At 39.8% G+C, this 8,312-nt stretch overlaps 3 protein-coding genes across 4 annotated transcripts; 2 read left to right on the top strand and 1 right to left on the bottom strand.

The window, feature by feature from the left end:
• The first annotated feature begins 458 nt into the window (after window positions 1-458).
• Window positions 459-2,438, top strand: LOC108047473. Its single transcript, XM_017127671.2, has 2 exons — window positions 459-665; window positions 724-2,438. Exons 1-2 carry the CDS (start codon window positions 600-602, stop codon window positions 1,714-1,716), a joined length of 1,059 nt encoding a protein of 352 aa, XP_016983160.2. The 5' UTR covers window positions 459-599; the 3' UTR covers window positions 1,717-2,438.
• A 185-nt stretch (window positions 2,439-2,623) lies between these two features.
• On the bottom strand, window positions 2,624-4,980 carry LOC108047472 (cdc25-like protein phosphatase twine). 2 transcript variants are annotated; one of them, XM_017127670.2, is made up of 2 exons: window positions 4,662-4,980; window positions 2,624-4,606 (listed from the first exon to the last, which is right to left on the bottom strand). In XM_017127670.2, the coding sequence occupies exon 2, from the start codon at window positions 4,575-4,577 to the stop codon at window positions 3,306-3,308; it is 1,272 nt and encodes a 423-aa protein (XP_016983159.1). In that variant the 5' UTR covers window positions 4,578-4,606; window positions 4,662-4,980; the 3' UTR covers window positions 2,624-3,305. The 2 variants fall into 2 exon arrangements, with proteins under 2 accessions (XP_016983159.1, XP_016983158.1); XM_017127669.2 differs by having other exon boundaries at window positions 2,624-4,577; window positions 4,662-4,979.
• A 431-nt stretch (window positions 4,981-5,411) lies between these two features.
• On the top strand, window positions 5,412-7,231 carry LOC108047469 (WD repeat domain-containing protein 83). The gene is made up of 5 exons (XM_017127667.2): window positions 5,412-5,514; window positions 5,588-5,706; window positions 5,773-5,845; window positions 6,349-6,879; window positions 6,937-7,231. The coding sequence occupies exons 1-5, from the start codon at window positions 5,436-5,438 to the stop codon at window positions 7,059-7,061; spliced, it is 927 nt and encodes a 308-aa protein (XP_016983156.1). The 5' UTR covers window positions 5,412-5,435; the 3' UTR covers window positions 7,062-7,231.
• Window positions 7,232-8,312: the final 1,081 nt, after the last annotated feature.

Below are 8,312 nucleotides of genomic sequence, written 5' to 3'. Positions count from 1 at the left end.
CAGACAGCGCTGGGCGGAACCAAATAGGAAAAAAATCAATCAATTTCACTTAATTCGTGGGCGTAAAAGAATCTACGTAGTTTTCAGCACTGGATTGCACATTTAACATGAGTTTTCACAGATTTTCAGGTGTAATTTAGCTGCAATCGAAATAGACGTTGCGACCTGCTAACAATTCACTCGAAAAAATCTCTGACAGTGAGACCGTTTTCGCATAGCGTAGAATTCCTAATGCGATATTTTTTTGAAAAAACCGATTACATTTAACAATAATAGAGCTTTGAGAAAAATAATTTGGAACATTTTTTTAGAGAGAGTTAGATTAAAAACTCCCAAAGCTACTAAGATTTTATACTAAATTATACTGTGTTATATATAATTTTAACACTTGCGAGAGTACCCCAAAAAATACTTAATAAAACGAGTCGAGTTACCCTATCATTCCCTAGTTTTTTAATTTAGTATATTACACATACCTACGAAATCAAGCGGTGATCTATCAGAATTAGTCATCGAATTGCCGCTTGCAGTGACAAACAATTACCAATTATTATATATACCAGTGTACAGATAAACATTTCAGAGTAATCCCTCAGGGCATGTCCAAGCGAAAGGCCGAGGACACAGAACCAGCCAAGATGGCAACAGCGGAAAAGGTTCCACAGGTAATATAACAAAAACTTCCCCCAAATGTCAGTTATTTTATTGTTTTTGTCTCTGCAGAATGATTTTACAATTGGTTTGGAGGATCCTGTAAAGGATTATCAAAAGCTCATAGAAACGCGCGTTCAGGTAGACGAAATCGTGGACGATGATGTCACCAAGGAGAATTTTGATCGAACGGCTGCAGCGGCGCGTGATGTCATCTGGCGGCTCTTATTCGACGGGTCGGATACCACGCAATCAAATGTAGAGAAGGCCAACCAATTACTGGAAGAATATCGCGGCGATGCTTGCTTCTATGACCCAATGCCCTACAACGAATGGATTGTCAAACTAAGGGATGAGGTCCTGAAGCGTGAACTCCTAGACTTTTGGCGCGAAATTCTGGTGAAGAAGCAATTGGGGCCTTGTTGGTCACGCGATTGTGATCTGTTCGATAGCGATGATACGCCGCCGCTGGAGTTCTATGCCCATGCCGGTTGTACGGCTCCTTTTGCAGCTAGTCTCAAAGTGCGTGCCGTACTGGAGCAGGAAGAACCTGGTGTACCCACCACTCCCGGTGAACTAAGTGCCGATGATACCGCTGCCCTGACTGGAGAATTCGAAGCCGTGCTGACAAAGGAAAATCCTCTTGAGGAATACCGCACGCTGATGAAACGCTTTGTCCTTACCAAAATCATCGTTCCGGACAACGTGCACCAGGCCAGCATAAAGAAGATGGCGGCCGCCGCTAGGGGGATAATCTGGAAGCTACTCTTCGATGGCACACCTTCGTCGGAGGATCAGGACAAGGCCGCTGAGCTGCTGCGCGAATACAAGGGCGATGCTGGATTCTATGGGCCGCATGACTTCAACGAATGGATTGTTAAGCTTAGGGATGAGGTTCTTACGAGGGAGCTCCTTGACTTTTGGCGCGAGAAGATAGTGAAGCTGGAACTGGGTCCAAGTTGTGCTCGGGATTCCGATTACTACGACAGTGACGATCCCCTGCCGCTGGACTTCTATGATAAGGCCGGTTGCAAGGCTCCCTTTGCAGCAACTATCGAAGATTAAGTTCTAAATCGCAGGCAGAGAGTGTTCAGACCTGAGATTTATTTCCTTACATCCCTTTCGAGTGAAACGGGTTATCTGAGATATCAGATGATAAACAAACGTATACAAGGCCAAACTTTAAAACTATGTTTTGTAAAACCTGAATTTATTTCTGTAGGTCTCAGAACAGACTAAATTACTTGATTATAAAAGTACATTTCTTTTCTACTAAACAATTTTGCTGGTTGGAATCTCTCGAATAAAAAATGTTAAAGCATTTGTCATAACTTGTAGTTTAACATGTTAGAATTGTTAAAAATATTGAATAAAAATAAAAGCATTTGTTTTAATGTTTCGGAAATAAAGCAGTTCATTTTATTCAGGGACCTTTGGCTGCTTGTCGAGATCATCTACTTACAAATTTGGCTAACATACATAAGTAGACTAATTTTTGACCATCAATATTAAGAAGAATGAAAATAGTATTCTTAAATACATTTTCCCATGGTAGGTTTAGTAATTTTTTTTCTTCCCACTAAAAATAAAAGACGAATTCTTTGGTTGTTCCCTTTGGCAATCTTAATGTATATGAAATCAAATTAAATACTGAGATTCAATAGAATTGGAGTAATTTTTTTGTGGGCTTGGACCGATTTTGGTTACAATTCTTTTAAATATTTAAATGTAAAACCAAAATAAAACATTGTTGTATTTCGAAATATTCAGTTTTACTGACTAGAAATCATTTTCTTGTTCCTTCCATTTCCGTTAATGGGGTTATTTCATTTCAAGACCTGTACTTTGGCTTATAGTAATTTTGTATCTTCTTATTTGGATATCAGGTATAACATTGTTCTTCAAGTGGTTGAGTTATCTTAAAATATATAATTCATTTTTTTCAATTGTATTAAAAACCATAAAACTGGAATAAGTTTCAACATTCAAACGTTTACTTACAAGGAAGCATTTTCCTATTTCTCCTGCTTTGATAAATTAGTTCTTTTAGTTCCTTAAATGAATGGTTATTAAATCATATTATTAGTTTAATATAATAGATGATATAAATCAAATCAAAAAATGATCATTTTGGCACAGTTTGTATTTATACATAAATATAATATTTTAGAATTTTTTTCGATTTCATCATTTTCTTAAATCTAAAGATAAGATTATAATGCTTAAAAATTAGGGACATTTTCTTTACATATTTAAATCGATTTTGTTTATTAAACTATAACACGAAATACTTTGTAAAGTTAACTATTAAATGCCAAACACAAAAAGTAAACTAGAATCAATTTCGAAATTTGAGCTTTCACTGACTAGAGAACATTTATCCATTTCCATTTATCTTGTTCCCATTGTTTTAGTTTTCGTCTTCTTTTTCACACAACGCTGAACTAAACTGGAATTAAACATGTACAAATAAATCTAAAGGGCTTTCACAACATTTGAACAACCCAACGAAAAAGGAATCTAAAAATTTGCGTCCTAAAAAAATTCATTTTGTTCTGTGGGTAAAAATGGGGAACCATTGGTTCTCCATGAGATCTAAGTGGGGATTAAACCAGGCGGGAAGGTTTGGGATTTATTTCCAGTGACCTCAAATATTACTCGGCGTAGAGCAGGCGGGATCGCGACTTCCGGAGGCCCCGAGAGCCTCCACCGCCGATTCCACTGTCTCCACCTTCGCCACACTGCCAGGATTTGGTCTTGGCGCGGAAGTACCGGAACTCATCATTGTGCGCTGGCGCCAGCATGGGCACATATTGGCTGGGCTCACATAACTGACCGTACAGCCCAAAGAACTCCTTGTAGCCATTGTGCAGTATGTAGAGCTCTGGATAGCCCAGTGTCGGATAGTTGTGGGCATGCTGACTTCTATCGTTGCTCCGTAGGAAGCGTAGTAGCTTGGGACCCCTCTCCGAGGAAAATTCGCAGTGGAACACATAGATGCGACGATCCTCCTGGTTTGAAGTCAAACAAGGAAAAGATTCCTGTATTTGGCCACGTGTGTACAGATTCAAGGCTCCTTGTATGTGACCACCCAGGAACTCGTATGGATATCGACAGTCTATAATCTGATAGCCACCATGGCTTCCCAATTCCTGGTCGAACTCCCCTTGGATTAGACGGGCCAGTGTGTCACTGGAGATGGTCTTCAGATCACGATGTCTTATGCCTGTTAATAAGCAGGGCAAAGCACAAGGCTTGCTGAGATCCCCAATTAATTGGGGTTCCTCGCCCAGAGCGCTCATGATTTCTGCATCGTTCATGGAGAGGGTCTTCCTTTGCAACTTCTTGATGGGTGACTTGGTCTCCTGACCCGCTGGTTCCTCATCCTCTGGTTGATCGCTGGGGAACAAACTTAAACAGCGACGTAGTGAGCGTGTCTGCTTAGTTGTTTCCTTATCCGGATTGCCTTCTGATTTTAGCTGCCCGCTGAGGAGCAGTTCCAGGTCATCGGGTAGCTCTACATTGTGATCCTCGGCAGAATCCAGCTCAAACATGGCCATGTATTCATCATCCAGGGAGTTGCCAGAATCGTAGCTGGAGCAGGAGCTGCTAAAGCTGCTTAGGGTTCGCGAGGACACGCTGTTAAAGGTCCTGGAGGATTGAGTTCGCTGGGTGGACTTGGGTGTCCCGTCCAGACGGGCACCGCGCATATTCTGGGCCAATTCGGTGATGGGCGACAGAATGCCGGCACTGGCGGGAAGATGCCGTTTGAGCATCCTTTGCAACGGCGTTTCCTGCGTGGCGCCAGACTTGCGTCTCTTGGCCTGGTTTTCCACATCCACATCGTGGGCATCCAAAGTGGAATCCTCCTGGCCACATGCCCCTTCTTCCTCCTCCACATCGAGCATCAGCCGCTTGCTGGCCATCTGCAAAAAAAAAAAAAATTTGCAATCAGCTGTAAACGGAAAAAATCAGCTGGATTTCCAATGTATTAAGTTAATTTCTCTTACCCCTGATCTAAATGCAACTTTATCTATAAATAGGCAGTCCAAGCTGTAGGTTCCAACGTAGGTAGCGGGTTTTTGGCCAAGTCCTTGACTTTTATCACGTTTTTCCTTCGCTTTTACTGGTCAACTTTATTGGCGCCTTTGCCAACTCCCCATTCCAAGGGCTGGATCGAACTCACCACCCGCCAATTCACCACGCCATATGTTCACTGGCGCGCTTTCAATTTTTGAATTTGAGTTGTGCGTTTTTCTGAGGTCTTTGCATTTTACCGATTAAATGTTTATTTCCTTTCAGAAAGCAGTGAAAGTTTTGGGAAAACTAAATTTGTATACATAATGTTTTAAAGTGTCTTTCATTCAAAATATTGACAAGATCTCGTGAGATTCCTAACAAAAACTCAACTTATTTTTTCTATTTCCCTAAAAATTTAGAAATATGAACTAGAGTTTCTATAAATAAAGTAAGTAAAAACCTTAACTCAGCCCGTTCCTTTTTGTTTATTCCATACAATTATTTCTTGAGTGCCATTAACGGATGCGTAGTGAAAAAAGGTGCTATTGATGCTACAACTATATATTAATGTAATTATATAATTATATTTGTAATTTCAATATTTTTAGATGATACGATATGATAATCTATTACATTTTAATTTATTTACTTTATTTTTATATTTCGATAAATATAAATGCCAAGCAATAAATTCCCAAAAAATCCGGGAAAAGTATTTAACTGGTCACACCAAATTATTGTTTACCTTTTTGTTTTTAAGAAATATGCCGGAATTTGAAAATTTTAATTTAAAAACCACAATTGACTGCAAACAAGGAGCTGTACGGGCTGTGCGCTACAATGGTGAGTCCTTTGATGTGTTCATTTAAAAAACTAAGTAAAGTTATTAACCTTTAACAATACATTTAATTATTAGTTGATGGTTCCTATTGCTTGAGCTGTGGATCTGACAAAAAGATAAAACTCTGGAATCCGGTTTCGGGAATACTTCTCAAGACTTATGGAGGTCATGCAGACGAAGTTACAGATGCGGCGGTATACCTTTATATATATTATATATTGATTAAATTATTCAAATTTAAAATTTTTTGTACATTGCAGGGAAGCTGTGATAGCAGCTACATTGTCTCCGCCAGTTTGGATAAAAGCATTATCTATTGGGATGTGTCCACAGGTGAGGTTTAAAAACGTAATATCTTACGTTAAAAGAGCACAAGCTATTTCAATTCTCCTATAAAGCCATAATAAAAGAAAGTCAAACTTGGCAGGACAAAAGGCTAAAGTGTGTCTCGACTGTCAGATACCCGTTGCTCAGTGAATCAATTTACCACCAACATGTGGCGCCAAGTTCTATTCTAGTGGAAAGGAAGAAAATTAGAGATGCTGCACCAACTGGGGGTAGACATTTACCTGCTGCCGCTGATAATAATGACCAGATTACGTTTTTTAACTTTATTTCTTAGTTAATTTGGACTGGTTTCGTCTTCTTAACTTTATTTAATAGTTACTTCTGCAATAATTGTTTGACTTGGAAAAGTTTCGGTGTGTCTATAATCATTGCCCAAGTAAATAATTTGGATCTAATAGCGTTAGCAGCTACAGCTTTTAAATCTCTAGAAATATCTGTAAAATAAAATTTAAGTGTTGGTACTAATCAAGAAATGTTATCCAATTTAGGAGCCCCCGTTCGTCGGTTGCGTGGCCATGCCGGCGGAGTTCGGTGCGTCTGCTTCAACGAGGACTCCTCCGTGGCAATTTCCGGTGGCAGAGACAATGCCGTAATGTGCTGGGACATTCGAACGCGTCGCCTGGATCCTGTGCAGGTGATGAAGGAGGCTCGCGATTGCATCACTACGGTGGCGACCAACGAGAATCGGATTTACGCAGCCTCTTTGGACGGATGTGTGAGGACCTACGATATTCGAGTGGGCGAACTCACCTGCGACAAGGTGGGCGAACCCATCACCTATCTGGCGCAGACAAGGGATGAGCAATGTCTGGTGGCAGGCTGTCAGGATAGTGTAGTGCGACTCCTGGACTGCGAGACCGGTGGACTACTCTCCGAGTACAAGGGCCACTGCGGCGACGACTACCACATTGAGTGCGGAATACTGGCTAACGATGCTCACATCGTCACTGGATCTAGTAACGGAGATGCCTTTGTTTACGACCTGCTCGAAACAAAAGTTCTGCAGCGCATCCGAATAAGTAATGTTTTATTTTATAATCAATTTAAATTAATAACTTAATGGTTTATTTATAAAGGTGATAATGGCGGCGTGGTCCACTCCTTGGCCACTCATCCCAAGCGACAGGAAATGCTTTTCGCCAGGAGACGGGATATGTACGTCTTCTCCACGGATTTGGAAATCGAAGAGGAGCAGTTATAGGTTCTAGTTTCTATTAAGCCAAGTTCAAGCTAGTGATAGATTTAAAAAACTAGAAACTTAACCATGGTCACGATTCAGTAGGGGGTTATGACACCCTTAAATTTTACAAAAGCTGAATACTTTTCATATTTATGTTAAAAAAATTAAAAATAAAAGCATATCCTAAAAAATTGTTCTGCGAAAATTTTATAAATCAAATTTTATATTCCAAAAAATCTCACTTTCATTGTTTTGCCGTTAAAAAATATTTTTTAAGTCAATTAGTCTCCACATAAGAACATAACAAATATACATGACTTTGAAATGTAAAAACATCCGACCAAAACCCAAATCGGATTTTTTATACCTGAATATTTTGAGTTTTTTTTGGCCGGTATTCATTCAAGGTCCATCTGAGATAAAGACTGTTTTCAAAACAGATTTTCTGCACCGTTTTCATTTTAAGGTTTTAAAAAAACCAATAGTTGGTGAATACCCCCAGAAGAAAAATGTGTTTTTTTTGTTGAGGGAAAAAGGAAAAACCATTTATTTGACATAATTTTTTGTATTTTTTTGTTTTCATAGAGCATGAATGTATGTAGTAATATCTGGTTGTTTTTGTATGATCGGCTTATATATGCTTCATGTTTTCAATTTCGTTACGTTTTCATTTCCTTTAACTGTGAACGGCCTGCATAATGTTTCCTTAATCAAATATTTCGAATGCGGACGAGTGGGCGAGGGAGCGGGGGTGGCAGAGTGTAGCTGCCTGCATGCATTTGCTGTTTCCTTCTTCATCATTCTCATAGTCTCTCTCCTTGTGGGGGAAATGCGGGACGCCAAGCCGCGGCAACGCTGCGCGAACCGAATATGATTCTTCAATTCGAATTTGAATTCGGGTCTCAAGAGTGGCGCCCGAGCAGGGACACTTGGTGTCATAGCTGGCATCTACGAGACGTTTTCGGAAAATCAGAAGAATCAATAAACGCACAGCGTCGGCGCGGCTTGGCGAAGGAAGACAGCTGCAAAGCTATTTCGCTCACACGTGCACATTCTTTTTTAAAGGGGGTTTTTTTGTGGGGGGAAAAGGGATCGAGGAATTCTTGGTTTAACTCTCTGAACTTGTCGTACTTATGATACTAAAGCATATTAAATATGTATGCAAAGTATTTGTTTATTGTAGTTTAGTAGTAATATTATGTAATGTTCCGTTACTTATGTTCGTATGTACTCTGCATGTATTATTTATATATGTTGTGGTAGGTATGCGTA

The sequence above is a fragment of the Drosophila rhopaloa genome, unplaced genomic scaffold, assembly GCF_018152115.1.
Source record: "Drosophila rhopaloa isolate 14029-0021.01 unplaced genomic scaffold, ASM1815211v1 contig_2, whole genome shotgun sequence".
Classification (NCBI taxonomy): Eukaryota; Metazoa; Arthropoda; class Insecta; order Diptera; family Drosophilidae; genus Drosophila; species Drosophila rhopaloa.
Note: the sequence above shows the minus strand (reverse complement) of the source record. Positions and strands in the feature narration are given on the sequence as shown.